The sequence below is a fragment of the Cotesia typhae genome, unplaced genomic scaffold, assembly GCF_013202065.1.
Source record: "Cotesia typhae breed Kobodo isofemale line unplaced genomic scaffold, CoteBio_Ctyphae contig_123, whole genome shotgun sequence".
NCBI lineage: Eukaryota > Metazoa > Arthropoda > Insecta > Hymenoptera > Braconidae > Cotesia > Cotesia typhae.
The window spans coordinates 796,343-819,939 of record NW_027423715.1 but is presented as its reverse complement, the minus strand read 5'-3'; the positions used below and the strand labels follow the sequence as shown (position 1 = coordinate 819,939).

Here is a 23,597-nt window from a genome sequence, read left to right as displayed (position 1 = left end):
CATACCCGTGAGTACCAGATGCTGGATTATTGAATCAATTTTCTTCGGCCCGTTATATTATAGTAACTTTAAATGTCCAATTCAGAAGTCGATAGTCATCTCGATCTATGTTATTATTTAACGTAATGTTCCATTACGAGTTTGTCTATATACACATATACAAATAATTTAATAATAAAAGCAAATAAAAAATTGACAATTAAATTTTGTTCCTGAATTTTTGATCCAGGCAGTACTGTCATTGAAGGCTGACGGAGTGGGTACGGATGGATGGTGGATGGTGCTAATCACGTGTGGTGAAATGGATGGCACGCCACTGAAAGAAGTTCCTTGGATATATGGATACTCATGGGTGGAATTTGGCCGAAATGTGCCAGCGTTATCATCAAGCTGTACCTTCGCCAGCCTCGTCCTCAGCTGGAACTGCAGGAGCCCAAAATTCGTCCCCGAATAAGGATCAGTCTGCTGGGATACACAGTTTATCTAATAATCAACACGTTGAGCAAACAAGTCCGTCCTATTCGCACTATACGTGAGTTTTTTTTTTTATTTTTTAAATAATTAAAAAAATTATTTAAAAAAAATTTTTTTTTTTTTATAAAAAAATAATTTAGATTTATTATATTAAAAAAAATTAATAATGGTGATAATAAAATTAAGAATATAAAAAGCATGTGTTAAAAATTTTTGATAAAGGACTGTCGTGTCAGTATTTATTTATTCAATTATTATTTTGCTATTCCTTTTTAAATAAATAAGGTAGAGATATCTTCTTGTATATATATATTAATAATGGTAAGGTGAATTGGGGGGATAAGTATATGATTCGCTGGAGGAGGTCCTGGTAAATCCTGTTATTAGTTCGATTATTAGGGGAAAGAACGATCAGGTAAATTGTAGAGGCGTAACCATGTATTTGGTTAGTGTAATCAGTAATCAGTAATCGCTAATCGTCAATCGGTCTATCTGACATCGGTCATGTTCCCACAAATTTTGAATTCTCACTTTAAAACTTTCACTCTTGTATACGTAGTCTACAAAATTTAGTTTGGTCTTTTAAGTAAAAAAAAAATAGATAATTATAATTATTATTCTATTATATCGCCCGATAATTTAGTGCGCTAATTTTTCGCCCGAGTGAATTTACGGCATTCGGAGAAGAAACACAAAACGAACGTGATTTGTCCGAGATATTAAATGTCGAGACGCTGACCGATCGTCGGTGAGGTTTGAAATTTAATTCTGCGTGCTAAAACACCAAGTTACTGATATGAGTTGATCAAGATCTGTACAATTTTATTATTTTTACCCTCGCAATACTACATTTTTTTATTTTTTATTAATATTAATTTTGTATTTTGTATTTATATTAAAAAATTTATTGGCAAATCAGGAGACGTTGAAAACATTAAACACTGGTGTAATACAAACCATAATCGATCGACATAGTACTGTTGTGTGTGTCGGCAAGCCTACGAAGTAATTCTTCGAAGATAAACACGGCTAATCGAGTTTGTTAATTTTCTAAGAAGTCTTTGACATTAAAGATGAGCTTAATAACAATTGTATTGATCATACTTATTGTGTACTAAATTTTCATATTTATTATTCATTCGATGAACTTATACTTTTGTTTATATATTTGTATTGCTTTTTTAATAATTAGAAAGATTTATTATAAATAATGTTTTGATAAAAAAAATTTTGTAATCTTGAATCAAGGAAGAATTTTTGAAGCAAGAAATATTATTTGATTGTCCAAGAATTTATATTTTTAGAAATATTTAAATTAGTCAAATATTTGCTAACTTCGGTATAAAAATTGTTTATTTAATTTTTGTATTAAATACAAAATTTAAAGTTTTAAATTTAAATGAAAACCAAGGAATCATTTTTCAATAATTACAATTAATACAAAATTAATTTCTCAAGTCAACGTAGCTTATATTGATCCACCAGTTACTTAACAATTTATTTATCACTTATTGTATTAATATTTTGACCCCAAAACCAAAAACTGACGCATTCACTCTCCAAAATATTTATTCAATAAAATAAACATCGTATATTAGTCACTCACTTTAAAGTGTCTCAATTTTCTTTGACGACCAATTTTTATTGACGTCATTAATTTTCAATAAATTGCTCTTCGAAATCAATCAAGCGATTCTTAAAAAAATAAAAACAAACAAATTTTCTGAAGCAATAAAAGAAAGCAATTCAAATGAAATGACACGTAGTATAATAATAAGTAAAGTATTTAAAGGAAAAAAGTAAGTGTACTTTAAAAGTCGAATTATTTGGAAAGTACCATCCGGTAGAAATTGCCTCGCTTCCGGAGCTGGATGATGTATACCTGTAGTAGGTGGCATTTTTCATCCCATTTGAGCCGATGAATATATTCAGCGTAGATGTGTATGTTTACATCTATTTCTATCCGTATCTCGGGCCATTACTTACTTAAATATTAAGTTATATGTCGTACAATGTAATAGCAACATACGAGTCCTTATCCTGGGTACAGGAATTGCGACGATCCAACTAACGCCTTCTTATTCTCTAATGTATAGTAACTTATAACTATAACTACAACTAGTAGTGCACTAATATAGGTAGATGAACGCAAACGGTCGATGGTGGCAACGAAAGGCTTCCGTTATAAAACGCTAAACGTCCCGTTCTCGTATCAATTCCCACAACCATTGTTTTCGGTTTATTACGGAATTTACGCTTACGTTTGCCGTTACCGTTTCGACGCCTTTTTATAAATCACTGGCCATTGTTCTTTGCGGTGACAGTTGCACCGGTGATGCGCAAACTAACCCATCCTCATCTTCATCTCAATCTCTGCTCTTAATTTCGATTATTATCCACTTTTAATTATTTAATTACTGTCTTTTCATTGAACTAGTTTTTTATTTTTTACTCTATTTAAAATTTTCACAATTTTTATTTATATTTAATTAAAATTATAAATTCTTATTATTATTAAAAATTAATATTAAAAAAAATTTTTTTTTAATTGCGCTTACAATTTGTTAAATTTTTGCGCTGAAAAAAAAATTTGAATCAAGAAAAAAGTTCTTTAAAAATATTTTTCTTCAATTATTTTTTTCAGTGTGTATATAAAATTTGTCCAAACTTTATTTTTACAATAATTTGTTTACAAAACCGTCAACTTCAGTATCAAAATTAATTTCCATATTTTTCAATATAATTGATTAATTCATCCCCTTTAATTTGAAGAAAGAGGAACCCTTGGCTCAAGACACTACCGTGTCTCTAAAATCAAACATAAATTAATAAAAAAAAAGTAATTAAAATATATTAATTAAAAATTCAATAAAAAAATTACCAGTCATTGACCTGAGCTTTAATATTTATAAATATGTACACTTAACTCCTATACGTCCAATAATTTTATTAATAAAAAATTTTCTCGCGTCCTCTATAAAAAAGTTTTAAGAAAAATAATTTTTTATTTCGGATTTTGGGTTAAATATTCAAGATTTCAAGATAAGAATCTTTGAAACATAAAAAAATAAAACAAGGAGTAGGTCGACGTGTACGCAGGAGGAAATGAAGACAGTATCTCGATTATCCAGATTGCTGGGGTCAACGATTATTAGTCCGTTCCGGTGTGGCGAGCGTGTAAGACTGAGACTGTAAAAATTAGTCGAGTAGAGTAGAGCAAAGGTAAAGCTTTGAAGGATGTGCTTTCTTGGTCTTAGTCTCGACTCGGTTTCTCTAAATTTCAACAAAATTATAAACATACATAATATATAACACATTTACAATGTGTATCGTTTTCATATATATATATATATATATATATATATATATATATATATATATATATATATATATATATATATATATATATTTTATGAGATAGTGTGATAGTGTAGGAAGAAGCGACGTCGCCGTCGGAGCGTTAGTAGTGCAGAGGTGAGCGGCCGGGTCGTAACTTCCGCTTACCAACTGAACCGCGTTGGTCATTCGATTTAAAAGTTTAATCAGGGGCCTATGTTATGTGTTATACACTATGAAATTACAGTTCCTGCTGCGGTTACGTACACACTCTGTTCGGGCACTCATCCATCCAGGACTCTGGGTGTGTACCATCTGTTTGCCTATTTTTTTTTTTTTTTATTTACGTATAAACACATCATCCCAACACATATCCTATCACCCATCACCTTTCGAAATCAAAGATTGACCCTATAAATCAGGATCGGCTTCTAGCCATTAATTATTGTTTCATCAGATTTTTCATGATTATTTCATGATTTATTACCGGGGTTTTTTAGAGCAACAATTTTTTCCTGGATTTTGAATTGTGCAGGCTGTTTTTGGAGATAATAGAGGTCGTTGGTTAAAATTATGGAAATTAATTAGTTAATATTTTTTTTCTATTTCAAATTACGATTATTTTTTATAAAAATCAGCATTTGAATCAAGAAAAAAATTACGATATTTTTTTTTAATTAGTAGAAGAAAAATTCAGATCTAAAATTTTTAAAGATTGAAAAAAATGGGATGAAATTTCTACTGAGTAAAAAAAGTATTAAAGTTGTTGAAAAACAAGTTTTTTTATAAAGTAACTATTTAATTTGAACAAATCAGAGAAATAATTTATAAAATTAAAAAACAAATATCAGAGTTACGCAATTAAAGCTGATAAAGCAATCAATTAACGCACAAGTCTAATAAAATAAATCGACGTACAAGTACTAGCTGGTAAATAAGTCGAAAGCACAACGACCCACACAATGTCCTACACACTAAAAACCCCGGTTTACAAACAGACAAATTAATTCGTCACACTAAAGTACCAATAACACACACGCACATTAAATACATTATACATTATCCATTATAGTGTATTGTATCATAACACGTCTTACAGCCCATTATCACCTACTTCAATTTACGCGACCATAACGATAAACTACTCGTAATTATTTAACCGATTCCTCGATAGAACTTCTTACCTCACCCCTTTTTTGCTCCCCACTCTCATTTTTATGGCAAATGCGAAAAGAGTGTATGAAAAAAATTTTTTTTTGCCGATCTTATTACAAACATATTCTAAATTTAAAATTTTTCCAAAAGCAAAAGGATCTATGTCTCAAAGTTTATGACATTTTGACATCAAGAATTCTAAAATTTTGTAATTTAGAGCCAAAAGTTCTCCTTACAGTTAATTTTTATATCTTTTATGATTATTCTGATCTAGTTTTACCTGTTTTGTAACAAGACATAAATTTTTATGCGCTCTTTTGACTTATAAAAAAATAATCCTGATACGTCTTTTTGGCATCAGTTTTTAAAAAAAAATTTTTTTTGAGGTTTTAAAGGATTTTGAATCGAATAGTAAAAAAATTTTTTTTTATCTGCCCTTTTGGTACAAAACCCAATTTTAAAACTGTAATACCTTCTTTTAGTATTTGTCAGGCGATACATTTATTATCAGCTATCGCCGCGTATCGAGTTACGGCAAAGTATGACACGATAACTAAAAATGATTAAAACTATTATATTATCCATAAAGCATGCTTAGAACTGATATGAGGATGAAGAGGAGAGATAATAAAAGCAGTGAGTAAAAAATGGCACGCGTAACTCTTTACTAACTTGATAATATATATGAGAAGACACCATGACCATCACCAACAGCTACAGCATCACTAATGTAACAACAGCACAAGAAGTAACAGTAGCAGAGTAGAGTAGAGTTTTATTGAATGAAAATACCGTGACGTTTTTGCGGGCATCAGTATCTTCTGAAGAGACCTTAACAGACTTAAAACCAAACAATGGCTATTATATAGAACACACTACCGTGAGAAGTATATATGTGTGTATGTGTGTGTTTTGTACATATATATATATATATATATATATATATATATATATATATATAATATATATAATATATATATATATATATAATATATATAATATATATATATATATATATATATATCTCTTTTTTTTTTTTTTAGTTTGTAGACTAATAAACCTGTTGGAATATTTTCTTTGTTATGTCTAGCGGCTTAACATCAACATTATACTCGACAAATATATAAATGTGTCATTAATAACTACTATTGTAACCTAATAACCCATTACTATTATTATTTCTTACTAGATTTTGACCTACCGCATAACAGTTTTTATTTTTGATATTTTTTTTTTTTAATTTTATCAATGAAGAATAAAGTTTTTTTTTATTTTTTTTTTTTTTTATTTAAGAAAATTTAAGAAAATTCCATAATTAATTTTTTTCCAAGCAATGAAACATTTTTTTTCTTTAAAGAAATCTTATCAAAAATAAAATAATAAAAAAAATTTTGTTGGATTTAAAAAAAAATGAGATTATTCTAAAAAAATTTAAACTTACTCAAATGGAAAATTTAACTCGAAGCTGAGTAAAAAATTTTAAAACAATAAAAAAAATGTATAAATAAAATAATTTATTTATTCATGTGCGCTTATTTGTAAAGATAAAAAAAGTTTATTTATTTTTATCCGGCAGATGAAAACAAATATTTGTAAATAAATAAATAAATAAATAAATAAATAAATAGAATAAGTATGAGGTTGTACTGGATATAGTATAAAATGATTGAAACATCTGGTGGTTGTATGATATTATACGATTGATTGTATAATGTATAATGCCTTAAGGACAATCGTGGGAATTCCATTAGATGGCCTTGAATGGTTCATTCATGTCGATCAACTCTTTTTCCTAACGGGGTTGACAGATCAATCGATCGTATTGGCTTACGAAGAAAAAAATAAGACGACTTGACGTCTTTCTTAATGTTTTTTTATTTTTATTCAACATACACTCGTTTATTCAACTTGGTGTTGTTCGAACTTGCAATTAAGCGCATTTAATAACTTTATTTTATTTAAATATATTAGTCAGCGAATAATAAACAAACAATTACTTTATTTGTTTTGTAATATTTATAGAATGCTGGAGAATTATGACCGCAGTGGAGCAACACCGCCGCCACAAATGAATTACGCGAGCTCCCAGGGTCTTTTGGCTCTTCACAATTCCATGTATCCTGGTGCTACTCGGACCTATGATGTCGACTCTAGCCTGGATGGAAATGATGGATCTATGTCTATGGATCCACAAATTATCTCTGTGAGTTGTCTTCGGCTATATTTTTATTTTAAATTATTTAATTCCTTTTTTTAATTATTAAACGTAAAATTTGTATTTTCCGGACAATTTTTGCTATTTTTTAACATAAATTTGAAATTTTATTAAAAAAAAAAACATCAATAAAATCAAATAGAAATTTCGTTCAAAAAAATGAAAATTAATATGGTTGACCTTACTTGTAAATATTGTACCATTTTATCATTGATGGATATCATTATAATCAAAATAATTTACAAAAGTCAAAAGTTTGTATTAAAAAATTTTATGAATTTTTTATTATACTTTTTGGAATTTTCTCAAAAAATTTCTACTAAATTTAGAATTATACCTTGACATTTCAACAATCATAACTACAATTTTAGATGCAAGGAGTATTAAATAGCCCAGTTCACCAAAGACTGGAAGACATGCCGTGGTTAACATCTGGACCACCGTTAGATTATCAGCAAAGCCTGTCAATGCCGAGTGTCGTGAAGATGTGCCATCCGAGTACCTCGACACAGCGTATCCTGAAGGAGCAACGTATCCGGCGACCTATGAATGCTTTTATGGTGTGGGCAAAGGTCGAGCGTAAAAAATTGGCCGACGAGAATCCCGATCTTCATAACGCCGATCTCAGCAAAATGCTCGGTGAGTTAAGATTTATTATTTATCATTATTATTCTTTATAATGAGACGTATTATAGTAATCTTAATTGTAAATTGTATAAAGTAAAGCAGGATAAAAAATGTTTAATCACTTGCGGAAATTCTCTCACCTCTATGGGAATGAGAAAGTCCTAAATACGTCGTTGAGAGTTTATTAAATTAATTGTCCGACGGAACAGAAATCCGGTGATTTAAACTCGCGCTCTGCTCAGAGAATATATTTATTTTATTTTTATAAATTTATATATGGGTAAAGGAAGAGAGACTTTAGACTTTGTCTATAATAAAAGTACATACGCCAGCGTTAAGTGCAGTATTTATTTTTATTTATATAAATAGGATAGTAGTTTTAACGCTAACCACGGTTTGAGTGCTTCTTAAGGCTCGCGACGCTTTCCATCGGTATTGGCTATAATAGGAGTGAATGACGGATTTTAAAGAGGTGTTGGAATGTTAATAATTAAATAAACAATACTTCCGGGTTTTTAAATCAAGAACATTTTTATTTCATACAATAATTGTTAATTTTTTGATTATAAAAAAAAATTATTTAAAAATAATTCAGAGGTTTTTTTTTAATAAAAAAAATTTTTTTGAATTATTGAAGTCTAAATGTTTATTTATTCAGTAATTAATCATTAAAACAGAATAAAATTAACGTCAACCTGATAATTATTAAAATGAATTACAAAAGATTGTCTTTTTTTTATCGTTCACTAAAAAAATAAAAAGTGTAGAATTAAAATCAATTGAGAAAACAAAACTAAAGATACCAAACACTTGACTAAAGAAAAAAAAATATTGACAAAATATTATAATCATAAATATTAATATTAATATTAAAATTAAAAATAAAAATAAATAATAAATAATAAACAAAATAAATCCTTGAAAATAAACATATAATACAGTGAACCGAGTTAAACTCGTTATAAATCCGTCAACGATCGCCTTCACTGGTTCGTTATCGTCGTGGAGGGTACACCTTGGATTATCGGCAATTGGCATCCGCAACATTGCTGGTGTATTGGTCATTTCCAGCCGGTCGACGGCCAGCAAATTGTAATTACCGTCACAGTTAACTTTTCTCTAAGCTAAAGACCAATAACAATTGCATTAATAATAATTTCATAATCATTTAAATTGTAAAATCACTTTTAAACTATTAGACATCACATAATTGCAAATGATAATGAAACTTATTTAAAAATCATTCAAAATAAGAATTATGAATCAAAAAAATCATTTAAGAGAATTTTATCGACTTATTATATGTAGAAAAATTTTTTAACTGATACATTTTTTTTTATTTAGAAAAATTTTTTAGTTCAAAAATTTTTTTAAAATCAAGTTAATTTAAAAATTAACATTTAATAAAGAAATTAAAAATTTTTCAACCATTTTATAAATTTCAATACAGAAATTTAATTTTCTTGAAAAAAAAAAAAAAAACTCAAAGTAAAAAAAAATAGTATTTCACATTTAATTGCAATTTCTTATTCCAAATTCATATTCTCAGCGTAAGCGGTAATCGCTGAGTGGTTTATCTCGATACCGGCGAGTAGAGCGACGAACGATAAAATGTAGGACCGATAAAAAAATGATTACACATATATATTAGGCGATCGGTTTGATGTTATTGGCATGACGCGATCACGTCGATTGCTATGCAAGTCGAGTGCTCAGTACACTCATTGCTTTTCTTAGTTTTTTGCTCTCTCATTTTCGCATTGTCTCTATCCCTCCTCTCTCTCTATCTCCTGTTTTTCCTCACTTACACTCACGCCGTCTTAATTTTATCAATTTTTTTTCTGGCAACCACTGTATGTACTATTATATGGCAGACACGCTGCATACTACATATTCATGCACGTGCCATACGTCGATACTCTGCACATAATATTCATATAAATGTATTTATATTAATGTATAAATTACAAATGTATAATAGTCTCAAACGCTGACCTGCGTCGCTTATATTAATTTCTGCAGTTTCTTCTTTCATTTTATTTGCAGTCATCAATTTTTTTTTATTAATTATAATTATTTATATGAGTATTAGTATTCAGAGCTGAAAATTCTAAAGAAAATTATTACATAGTTTGGGCAGAAAGAATTTTTTAAGAAACTTCAGCGAAGACTTACTCGTATCATACGTTAAAGCCTCGGCATTGGATCTTATATCCGGCGACACGCGTGTTCCTGCATTTTTATTAATCATCTATAGGTATATGGCGACCGTTACATACATTTTCTTTTTATTTTTATTTATTTTAATATCAATTTTTTTTATTTCAATCATAACAAACTTACTATTCAACTTTACTCGGAAAAAATTTTAATTCTTTTATAAATTCTAAAAAAATTAAAAAAAAAAAAAATTAGTTAATATTTTACACAGTAAAATATAAATTTTTTAGTTTCGAGAATAAAATTTTCTTCATTAATTTTCTTGGTTCAAAAAAATTTTTTTCTGAGAAAAAATCTTACTCTTAAAAATTTTTTCTAAACCTTAAAATAAATTTTTAATAAAAATTATTGATAATATTTACTAACAAAATGTAATTTTCATAAAAAAGTTTCCTGAGACGATAATTAATAAATTATTCAATGTAATAAAATTACAAGCCAGGTCAGCTCTAATAAAATTAATAATAAGTCCTCTCCTAGATAAAAGTAATTATAATTAAAATTTTTCTAAACTAAAATAAAATATCTAGACAGTTAGTTAGCGATAGCTGCTAGTCAATAGCGTATCAGTGGATCGGTCCCATAAAGTTAAGTCTCGTCTATTATTTGTCTGTTTAATGAAAAATCAATAAGATGCTAGAGATTGGCAAGATCGGGACGTAATTTTCTCCGGTTGATCGGCTCGGAGCAATTTTGCGCGAGACGCGACGGCCTAAGACCAGACTCATATTATATCAGCAGTATCCACTCTTCTTATCTCTTTCTCTCTTCTTTTGAATTATCCAAGACGACCCGATCTTATGCACTGCAAGGTCATACCGGAAACTCCTTGGGCCGCAATTAAATTTATTTTTAATCATCAAAAAAATTATCTGATCAAAAATATTCAAATTATAAAAGCAATACTTTTGATAGTTGAACCGAAAATAGAATCCAAGATTGTTCTGTCGAAGGATAAATTAAAATGATACGTGACAGTTTGTTACGTATACGACACGCGTACGAGTAGAGCAAACCAGTGTGTACTATATATATCTACATATATATATATATATATATATATATATATATATATATATATATTGTATATAGGAGCGCGTGTAGAGACCACCTACGACAAATGTGCCAGCAAATAATATTATACCAAGTTGAGTATGAGTCGACTCGTATACTATATACCGAGCATATATTCCGCGTACAGCACACGTAACACGTCACGATTTAAAAATTATAATAACAATAATCAAGGAGAAAAAATTTTATAAAAGGGGCTTATAGTAAACTACCTGATATCGTGTTTTAGTACCTCTGATTAGCTTGTACGTGGTTATATACAATCATAAGTTGTTGTTTGTATTTATTGATTATTTTAATGAACTTTGAACTTGTCAATTTTATGGCCATTTTTTTGAACGATAAGTTTATTACTCGTAGAATTATCAGGCAGCGCCGCCTATATTTGACAAGTCAAATTATTTTTAGGTGTAGCCAATTTAATTTTATAAATAACTTGGAGTAAAAAATTGATCTTTTATGATTAAATTAATGAAAAATGTGTATTATAATTTTGCCAATAAGGAGATTCGGATAAAAATTACTTACTGATTTTAGGAACTATAAATTGAATATGGTTAGGAAATTAAATCTTGATGTGAAGAAGACAAAAAATGGCGGATTGGCAAAAGTTAATATAGCGGGCTTATTTAAAAAAATTAAATTCAGTAATGAACTTTGAAAAAAACGAAATATATTGACATCTGAGGTGTAACAAAAAAAATAATTTCAATATCGTACAACTAAAATATGTTTGCAGCTAAACAACTCGAGACAACGGAAAAAGCACCTACGCAAATTGCTTGAAACGAGCTGAAATTTTCAATAGACTCGCTGTAATATTCGCGCGTCAAATCACCCGTGAAATTCAAAGACCGAGCGCCAGGCGTCTTCTGCCCGTTAAAGGGACAGACTACGTACATTTACGAGGCATTCTCAACACACATATGAATAGGATTACCAGCTCAAGGGCTAAAAGCCCCCTTAGTCTCGTGCCCACCTATTCGTAAAACCCGACTATTTCCCTAAATACAATAATCCAGCAAAACCCGACACTCATATCTCCTCCCAGGTATTTCACACGCAAGCTATTTTCCATTTTTAAGAAAATTTCCCGCTAAACACCAGCGTTTTCACATTACTAATTTTTATCTCTGCTCGAGTGAAGCGTTATTCGATCCCATCCCGAGCAAAGCGACGGCAAACGTCATGTTTAGCTTCAGTACTTAATATTAACTTGGCATTGTATTTTGTAGTGTAGAATATACATTATATTTGTTGCTCTATTACCTCGACTCGATACATGTATTATTATTACATATTAAGAATCCTGAATTCGGTTCTTTCGTCCTGAGACCTCTACTCGCTTAAATTATTGTCAGAAGATCGCGAGTTTATCCCGACTAGTCGGTTCATCGCGTTCTAGGTGGGTCTAAACGTGTCGGTACGGAATATAAGTTAAGGGTGCGGCCGACTCAGTCTTTAACCGACTCCACCTCATTACCTGGCATTCTATGCAGGCACCAAGCTTATTATTGCCTTTTGCCTTGCTTTTGCTTTACTTGTGTCCCGAGCTCTCTTATATCATTTTTATTTCTACACTCTTACTCTGTAAAATGCTCTTCTACATATATTCAAAATCATCAACATCATCATCATCATCTATTTCTTCTTTTATTGCTTACAATTTTTTCTCTCATCTCCCATTTCATGAGTTTTATTATTATTATTTTGTTTTAAATAATATTTGACAATTTAAATTAAATTAAATACAAGTTAATAAGAAAAACTAGCAATCTTGCAGTCACTATGTGACTGCCGTGACTTGTGAACTATAAATAAAATTTTGCTTTATTAAATAATGACTTTTATTAAATTGCACTGTACTTTTTGTAATATTGACATTTTTTAAAATATAAGCTCATCTTGATGTTACACTCATCAAGAGCTTTCATTTGAGTACCCACATCCATTTTGATATATTTTTCATATATACATATATATAAAATATATAAATATATGAAAAATTGATGTGGGTACTCAAATGAAAGCTCTCAATGAGTGTAACATCGGGATGAGCTTATATCTTTAAAAATGTCAATAATTCACAAGATACAAGGTCATTTCTTAATAATATTAGATAAACAAAAAATTTACTTTTCTATAAAATAGTTCCCTGTTAATTTTTTTATATTTTTAATCTTTCAGACAATATATTGATTTAAACGAAACATTAAAAAAGTTTGTTATTGTTATTATTATTATAATTATAAAAAATATATATATATATATATATATATATATATATATATATATATATATATATATATATATATATATATATATGTAGAAACGGGCACCTTGCACAAGATTCGACGGAACGACGACGACTTTTGACTCCACCTCTTACTTTTCCTCTATATATGTTTAAATATATGTATATATTGGATCCTCATTTTATATGTATGCGCAATTATTGTGCCCGATCTTGTCTTGTGCCGGTTCGTTACTGCCCCAAGATCGACCTAGCCGTCTTCTCTTATTTTCACTCGACTCTCGACTCCGCTCGTATGGAGTACCCAAGGTATGGTACATCCACATCCACATCCGTACCTTCTTATTCCTCGGTTATAAGAATACTCGCCCCCTCAGTACAGAGCTATCCGCGGGCCATTTATTGGCTCACTCTCTTTTCTATAAAATACATACATGCACAATCTTCCGAGTATATTAACCCATAGATGATGCGATAACCGATCTTTGTTTTGTTAGTCTTTTTTTCTTGTTTTTTTAATTATTCACTTGTCAATTAATTTTTTATTCATTTTTTTTTTCTTTAATTGGACATAGTTTATTATAATAAGCACTCGGGAAATTATTTATTTCATTTTTTTTTAAAGCTTCATTTAAATTTTAGATTTTTTACAGATATAATTTTTAATATTTATAAAAAATTTTTTAAAGCTATTAAATTTTTTTTTTATTGTACAATATTTATAAAAATTAAAAAAAAAAAAAAAACATTTTTTCTAAATTATTAATCAAGAATACAAAAGTAAATTTTTTTTTTCTGAGAGAGAATTATTAAGAGCTTAAAGTGGTATTCGGTGAATATTTGAATAAAATGACGAGAAATATATCAATAATAATAGAGGTATCTTTGGGCTTATGGGGCACGGGGCACGGGTTTAGCGATATAACGGAATGAAGGAGTTGCAGAGGACTGGGAAAGAGTATAAGTGAAGTAGTATAGAGCCAGCCGGTATGGTACCGAGCAGAGGAGCAAGTCGAGATAAGAAGGCATAAAAGAAGTCGAGAGATAAAACGAAATAAAAGGCAAGGAGGCTCGACGAAGAGGGTCCAATGCAACCCGCCCAACTTGAGTCGCCCACTGTCACCATTAATAATACGTCTCCCGTGCCGTGATGTATCTCATCTCTCGTGGCTCGTGCTAGCACCATTTCCTTTCCTCTATCTCTCACTCCTATATCTCATCATTTATTACTTTTTCTTCTCATCTCTGCTCAGACTCCTCACTCTTTACGCCTCACTCTGCTCATCTTTTTTTAATTCTTCTATTGCTATGCGTACTTGACGCTCCCGTATCGACAAACATCAGAACTAATGCCACTTTTTACTCTTCTATACTGAAGGTGCGTACTCTTCATTTCACGTCTTATTAGATTACTCTATTTTTTATAATATCAGTAATAATAGCTTAAATGTTTTTAAATAATTATTGATCCAAGTACTTGTTAATATTTTTTAATTTATTGTTATTATTTAATGGAGAGAAATAAATTATTTTAATTTTATTATACTGGCCAGCGACATCGAGTAAGAAATAGAAATCGCGCCACCTAAAACTAAGTCGTAAAAATTGATATACAAATTAATATTTATTTATTTATTGATTTTTTATCAATCGTTAATTTACGTTGGATTTAATTGTTAATTTTTTTAAACCAATCTCTTCATATTTCTGAGAACATAATTATTTGACTAAATGTAGTCCTAAAAATTTCCGACAGATGACGCATGGTCGCTCAATCTTCTCCTAACAAGAGAGTTAAGTTTTAAAATAAATAATAATTTTTTTTTCTTTTCTAAGAAATTTATCTGATATTAATTTTTAGTTTAATCAATTGCTGAATAAATTTTTGTTTTATAGGAGATATTAATTGACATACTTATTTTTTAAATTATTCTATTTTTTTCTGGATAGCTTGATATTGCCGTATTGAAAATTTTTTCACGATGATTATTATTATTATTTCGTTTATTAGTATGTATGAAAAACAAAAGTAAAATATTAAAAAAAAAGTTATGAAGATGTAAAAATGTAAAAATGCATTTGGCTTTTACACAACTATCAAGTATTGAGTCAGCTTTACTTATGTGTACACATACGTTCCCTGGATATCGGTATATACAAACATAAACATAAACAGTTGCCAGAGCCGATTCGACCTGTAAATCACGCGAGTATCTCTTAGTATCGGGTAAAGGCACGCGGGATTCCTTGTCCGCGCAAAAGGCCGCGCGCGTCGATCCTGGAATTCAGAAAACTCAGCTTGGGGATTCTGAAAATGTCAACTGTAGATGTTTCTCCAGTTGCAGAACTATCTTTTTATCTTTCACTGCTCCTCGTCTCTTTTTATTATTTTTGCATTTATTTATTTCGTCAGAGATTGAATTCCTCGGAAATGTATCGTAATCCGCGGCTCAAAATCAATATCAACATATCTGCCTCTTTGATATTTTTTCGAGTTAAGTTCAATTCACTTTACCTACATATTACATTTAAATTCTACTTAATTCCCGCAAATGGTATATGTAATGCTCAATTAAATTCATGTCTACGCTCTGTCTCTCACTCAAATGTCACTATTTATTTATGTGTAAAATCAATTGGTTTGCCATCGGAAAAATAGATGCAAACACGGGATAACCATTTTTACTTTTTACTTTTCGTAACATTTAACCTCTGTTTAAACTTAACAGCTCAGGAAAAGAAAATTATTATTTACAAACGTGATAACTACTTAACATTTATTTTATTTTACTTGTCGTGAAATTAATTGAATAAATTTTTTTTATCTTACAAATAAATTTTATCCATGTCCTATTAATTCAAAACATCAAATAAAAGTTGTGAAATTTTTTTCAACCCCCCAATTACCAAATTTTACTCAATAAAATTTTGACTCGACAAATTTCATCGAAAATTAAAAATTTAAACGGAATTAATTTGAGCTTAAGGACCGAGTATTCAATAATACAGTAATAAATATAAATAAAAGGTGCGCACAGGAGAAGTATGAGCAATAAGAGTTTATATTAAAGGGAACTCTCGGACTGATTCATCGTCACACCCGCGCATTTTCGTCCCACCATCGGCAGTGTCCTCGTTAGGTATTCTAATACACGCATTTGTGGGTAATTTTTATAAAAACTTCTACAAAGACACTATACTGGACAAGAAATAGAGAATAAGAGATAAAGAAGTGGAGAAGAGAGTAACCCGCGGTTTATTCAAAAGTTTACTGCCTGCTTTAAACTCCCAGCGTACTGGGGTCTTTATTTTCGCTCTCTGTTTGTACACCAATTTTCGTCGTTTTTGGAGCGTAAAAAATACCTCGCAGGTCACGATAATTGAAAAAATTGCGTGTCATGACCTGGACAATTTTATGCTTCTTTTATTTTGCTTGAATATATTTACATATATAAATAAATAAATTATTTTATTTTAAAGCACGGATAATTTTTTTTGTGGGGGTAATTCGAAGAAGTTGATTTTAGGCTGCGTTAAATTTTTTAATAATTTATTGAATTGAAAAAAAAAAAATAATAAATAAAAACTTTAATGATTTATCAAAAACATTTTTTTTTTTTTTTAAATAAAATGTAAAAAAAATTAAAAGCGAAAATTAAAATTGAGTAACTTAACCCGGTGAAAAATAAATTTAATTTGAGTTTAATATTAATAAAAAGGTCTCCAAGATCTGAGAGTCGAAGCACAAAGTGAAATATAAAATAATGGTCCGTGGCTGGTACGGGTAAGGGGTCCAGGCTGGCTAAAGGCACGGGCGCACCCATATCTACGCCCCCATAAGCCCAACATGTGCAGCCTATACCGTCCCAGTGCATACGACTGCAATAATGTACATATAAAACATATAAAAACATGTATACTTATTCTTATTATATTATACAAAGTGTACGCTGCTCTTGATTGTAAGATTTACTTATAATTTTTTCAATTACCCTCATATACCTCCCCTAACATCCACAGTCCACATATATTATTTATCTACTAATATATAATATGAAATAACTTTTATATTATTTTGTTCCACGCACTCAGTACTTTACTGGTAAGAATAACTCGTAAACTACAATATTTTTTTTAATTTTCGTAGTTTTATTTTTTTGCTTGTAGAAAATTTTTTATTTTGGTGAAAAAATTAGGTTGATTAAAAAAAAATTCAACAAAATCGAACCAAGAAGAATTGTTCAGCTGTCAGGATTTTTTTTTTTTTTAAATTAATCAAATTAATTTTTTTTATCAGTATATTTTCTATTATTTTTTAAAATTATTGTACATTTTTCATTTAATAAATTTTTGTGCAATTAAAAACTTTAGAAATTTTTTTTATCAAACAAATTATTGTATCAAAATTAATTTAATTTTAACATAAATTTTTTTTAATCTTTAAATGTCAATAAAAATTATTTTAATTACTGATTTACTAAACTTAAAAAATAGTCAGACATTTAAAAATATTTTTGACCAAATGAAAATTACAGGTAAAAAATGGCGAGGTCTGACCCCCCAGGACCGGCGGCCATACGTCGAAGAAGCCGAGCGACTGAGGGTGATCCACATGCAAGAGCACCCGAACTACAAATACCGACCTAGACGCAGAAAACAGCCGAAAAGACTGTCAGGAGGACCTTCCTCGCCTCCGACAATTGCGAATTCCGCAGGATCTAGGTCGACGCCGAGTGGAAATTCAGCATCTGCATCAGCGGCTCGTCATTCGACGTGAGTACACCGATTAATAAGTGGCATTATCATTGCAATTATTAGCATCCAATGGCCTTACCTCAACTCTTCGTAAGAAAATGAAACAATGACAAACTGGAATGTGGATGTCCAACTGACACACGCATCGGAATATTTATTTATGAATATTTATTTACTTATTCAAAGCATCGATTTTTATGTATTTACTTTTAATATTAATCACAAGTAGTTGAATTTTTAAACCCCATTTGATTATAATTTATTTAATTTAACCATCATTCTTTATTTATTATTTATTATAATAATTATTTATTAATATAGGATGTGTGTTGTATTGTTTAGGAAGATGGATAATTATCAAGGAATGTCGCAGCTACCGTGGGGTGGCCACTCGCCGATTTCTTCGATGTATCACCAGCAACAGAGCATGCAGGATTATAAGTCTGAAAATAATTCTCTATATGGCAGTCCTTATACGCCGATCGTCCATACACCTGACATATCACCTGTTGCGAGTCCTGAATCTGAAGGTATTTATTTATTTATTTTTTTAATTTATTATAAATAAACTAATGAGGTCGATGCCTCAGTTCTAAAATGTTTAATTTGAAGGTCAATGATCTTTTTTGAATAATAATTTAATTGACGCATTATATTGTTTATTAAATAAACTCAAAAGATGAGTTCGCGTTTGGTTATCGGTATAAATGTTTATCCAGTTGAATATCGAGGGTAATTTTTCAAAATTAATTGATATTTAAAATATGAAATTTCATATTATTTTGTTTAGTGTATGCTGCGGGAAATATTTAGTGTCTAGGCATGTAAAAGTTTAAATTAAAATTTTTATTTTTTATCAGGGTTCAAATGTTTACAATTAGTTTTTCTTTTTTATTTAAAATAAATGTGTGAGGTTAATGTCTCAGTTGTTTAATTTGTGAGTCAAAGACCTATTTTTAAATAAATAAATATATATATTTATTAAATAATTTTTTTAGCTTTTTATTTTTACTCAACATTTGCACAGTTTTTTTTTATATCTAAATTTTTGGGAGTAGGATAAAATAGTAAGATTTCTTAAAAGTAGAATTTGAGTATGAAATTCAAAAATTAAATAAAAAGTTTTTTTTTATTTTGCTTGTCTTTACAGTGCATTTATGATAAAAAAATAAAAATTTTTTGCCTTCAAAAGTTGGAAAAAATTTGAGCTCTCATGTTTTTGGATAAAATTTCTATTTTATTTATTTTTGATATTTTTGATACAAATTTTTTTGAAAAATACATTAAAAAACTAGCAATAAAAAAAAAGTTGAAAATCATAATTTTCTAAAAAATTTATAAATTTTTTGAAAACTTGTTGAAATTGTGTTAATCAATTTTTTTTTTTAATTGTTTATTTTTTTATGTATTTAAAAAAAAAAATATGTCAATAAAATCAAATAGAAATTTCGTTTAAGAAAATGAAAATAAAAATGATTGACCCCACTTGTAAATATTTCTCATAATTTTATAATAAAAAAAAAAATTAAGTATGAAATTAAAAAAATTTAACCAAGAGATGAGACAATATATAATTTTTTTAAATTAACGTGCAATTTCTTAAACTGTTAAAAATTTCAAATAAATTTTATTAAAAAAAATAGCTCTAAAATTTTTGGAATAAAAAATTTAAAAAGCAAAATGAAATTCAACGCTAGAATTATAAAAAAAAAAAAAAAATAATATACAGTTAAAGTAATATTACACTATGAATATAAATTTATATTTATATTTTTACATTAAAACAAACGTGTAAATTTAAAGGAGAAGGAACACACCTTCAATCCTCTCAGAACACCGAGGCTGAGAGAGAATTAATGGACAGCACAGCTAAACAGCATAACGATTTACTAGAACAAAGTAAACGTTACTCGTATATGAATACTGACAATCAATTGCACGCTGGACACGCCGGCGGCACAAGCATATCTTCCTGTCAGAATACCGGTGGTTATACGGATACTTTGACCTATAAGAAATCGGTGAGTCATTCAATTAATTATTCCAACACACCGCACACCGCACGCCGAAACATTCAATATTGATATTCAATCATTCATTCACTCCGATCGAACTTTCATGTTTATTATTCTCATTAATCTGTTCGATGTACTCAAACTAGAAACACCCTTTTATTTATTTCGTAAATTATGAATTGTAAATTATCAATGAAAATATTTATTCTTTATTTCGTGTTTCTAGATTGGGTACTTGAATTTCGAGAGGCAAACAACGAGTATCGCCGCGGTGGGGATCGCTAATGGCATGATGGTCTCCTGTAATAAATTACGGTCTGGTTTCGACAACGTCGGATCAGTCACGGGGACCTTCTACCCTCCCGTGGCTTCGCCTCATGATCAGACGATTCACTTCAACAATCCTCAGCCTTCCAAATCTACTAATTACTCGATGCAGTCCAATATCGAGAGTAATTACAACCAGGTTCAATGCTCCAATCGTCAGCAAAATGTTAATATGAGGAACTCCAATGAACAATGTCCGAGTGAGTCTTATTTTTATTTTTACTTACACTTTTTCATACAACACTAACTACTTACTCTTTGTAATTATGGTCACTAAATTTTTTATCGAATTATTTCTACCAATAGTTTTATGATTTTTATGAAATTTTAAATTTCTTCTTTTCATTTTTCTTCATTAATAATTTAACAATTATTTTACATCTCTTATATTGCTTAATGGTTGAAAAATATCAATTTATTGATCTTGATCACAATTTTTATTTTTTTAAATTAATCGTTTTTATAGTTGAAGGATATAAAAAACCATTAATTTTTTATTTTAACCCACTCTATCTTAGTGAAAGTTGAATTTCTTTCGATAGTCAATATTATTTATTTAGATAGTTATTTTACTTCACACCTTCAAAAATTGAGGTCCGACAATTTTGATTTTCTTCCGAACAAAAAAAAAACTCAAAAATTAAGATATTTGCCAATTCTGGTACTATAAAAAAATGAAAACACGTTGGTTGAAAAATGTTGTTCTAAAAAAATTGCTTTTTTAATTTTTTTAAATTTCTACAAGTCAATTTTCTTTTCTAATTTTTTTTGCTATAATTTATTTGGTACGAAAATTATTAAATAAATTTTGATGACTAATTTTAAAAAAATCCTACAATTTATTTACTTTGACATTACTGGAAATTGGTTTTCTTCAAAAGATTCATACGGATTCTAAACTAACAAAAATCACATCCAAAAAAGTACCCTAAAATCCTCCGATCGAAAAACTAAATCTTAAAAACTTATAGCAGTATCCCACCGCTACCAAATGCCCCACCACCAAGACTACCCCGATACAGGACAAAACCAGCACATGCTAGGTCACCTCGAGCCGATGGCGGAGGAGGATCAGCAGGAGCTGCAGTTCGACAAGTACTACAAGTACCCTTCGCACCCCTCGATTGCCCACTCCAGCATGATGTCTCAGAACCTCCTGGACAGCAATCACAATTACGCGAGCGACTTGCGCTACTACTCGCTGCACCCCAGCCAACTGGATGTCCTCAACAACCAGTGTATCGAGGAGCGCAAGGACAACCACTGCATCGCCGTCAACATTGGACACACGATAGAGCAGTACCACCAGAACGTCGACATGATAAAGTACCAGGAGGCCCACCATCAGCAACACCAACAACAGCAGCAGCATCAACAACAACAACAGCAACAACAGCAGCAACAGAATCAACAAAATCAGCAAAACCAGCAACAGGCTCAGCAAAATCAGCACAATCAAAATTTGGAGCAAGCGACCAAGACCGACGATGATTTCAGCGTGATCCTTGCAGATGTCCGTAAGACTTGCTACAGTAGTTAGTGGAGACCGTAAATTTGTTTAATTAGAGGCCGGAAGTTACGCGAGGGATTTTACTTTTATTTTTATTTTATCTAATGAAATGAAATATAAAATGTTAAGAAATTGTTAAGAATTCTAGAAGAGTTTCTACTGGTACTGCGCTAAACTCTGCAGTAATATAAAGAGTAATGTTATGTATGTACTCGAGGTTGTATTACTGTTGTTACGCAGTTGAATTTATCTCTAGATCTCTCACCCAACGAATTTCGTGGTATCTTCTGAGGAAATAATAGTTTCCTGCTGTAAAAGAGCTGCCTTAATTCTCATGCTGTACAAGATAAGATGTATTTTTATTATTATTATTGTTTTTTTTTTACTCACTTACCAACTTTTTACTCTCTTTACTTATTTAGTAAATAATTCTACTCCTATTGCATAGGCGATAATTTTTAATCGAAATTAACAGATAAAGTTAAATCTTTTGATCTCGACGTGGGAAAGATTTATAATATTTTTTAACAATGGGTAATACGGATAAATATTTCTTTCTTTAATAGGATTGCTGTTGAGCAATCGAGGAAATTGTGTAAAGTTTTTTTTTAAGTACTAAATTATTTCGGTCTTTCGTTTTTGAGTACTTAAAACGGTCGATGTAAATTTATAATAGATATATTTTTAATACTGCACTTGCGGTACTTATTATTTTTAATTATTATTATTATTATTTTTAGATTTAATGATATTGGATTATTTTAAATTATGTGCAATGGAACAATTGTTTGGTCTTATTATGATTATTATTAAGTTTTTAATTAGAATATTGTGACACTATTTTTTTTAATGCACTATTTATTTATATATTTTATTTAATTACAATTTTATTAAAAAAAATTTTTTTTACTTTTTAAAATTCGTCGTAATTTTTTTTTTTCGTATAAAATAGATCTCAACAATTTGTTTACTTAATTAACAAATAAATAAATCGAGTGTGAATTTTATAAATTTTCAAAGTGAAAATTTATAAAAATAAAATTATTTCTTTAATTGTAAATAATTAAAATTTTTTACCGTAAAAATATTGGACTTGCATTTAGTAGTTTAAAAAAAAACAAAAACTATGATGATTATAAATATTTTATAAATTATTTGTTTTTTTATATTTGATATAATATAATAAATAAATAAATAAATTGATGTTAAACATCGCTAGACAATTATTAGAATTAACGTTACTCGTTCACGACGTATGCAAGACAATACAGACTTAAAAATAATGTATATCTATAATATATATTATACATAAAATAAAAAATGAATGAATAAATATATTTTCACGAGTAAATCCTGGTTTGTCAATTATTTATTAAAGACATATAAAAAAATATGTATATATGGTTACAACAATGTATGTGTAAACGAAAATTGTTACATAATTATTATTATTACATATATTTTATAAATCATTTCGTGTATATTTATATATTTATATATTATATATGTGTATAGTTTAATAATATCAATAATTAATTTTGTTCACCGGCGATTAATGAAAAAAAAAAAAAAAAAAAAATAAACAGTAAGAAGAAAATTCTACAAAACAAATAACTTTTGAGAAAATGTTTTTTT

General features: G+C 29.2%; 1 protein-coding gene across 4 annotated transcripts in view; it reads left to right on the top strand.

The window, feature by feature from the left end:
- Positions 1-23,531, top strand: part of LOC141535290 (uncharacterized) — a 64,081-nt gene extending 40,550 nt beyond the window's left edge. For 2 of the 4 annotated variants that reach the window (XM_074255152.1, XM_074255160.1), the window contains 8 exons: positions 230-532; positions 6,988-7,168; positions 7,552-7,819; positions 17,891-18,128; positions 18,453-18,640; positions 19,914-20,131; positions 20,352-20,652; positions 21,424-23,531. In XM_074255152.1, the coding sequence (XP_074111253.1) occupies positions 339-532; positions 6,988-7,168; positions 7,552-7,819; positions 17,891-18,128; positions 18,453-18,640; positions 19,914-20,131; positions 20,352-20,652; positions 21,424-21,992 (2,157 nt within the window). In that variant the 5' untranslated portion in view covers positions 230-338 and the 3' untranslated portion in view covers positions 21,993-23,531. The remainder of the gene's footprint in view (positions 1-229; positions 533-6,987; positions 7,169-7,551; positions 7,820-17,890; positions 18,129-18,452; positions 18,641-19,913; positions 20,132-20,351; positions 20,653-21,423) is intronic. The other 2 variants (XM_074255167.1, XM_074255175.1) reach the window with 2 other exon arrangements.
- Positions 23,532-23,597: the final 66 nt, after the last annotated feature.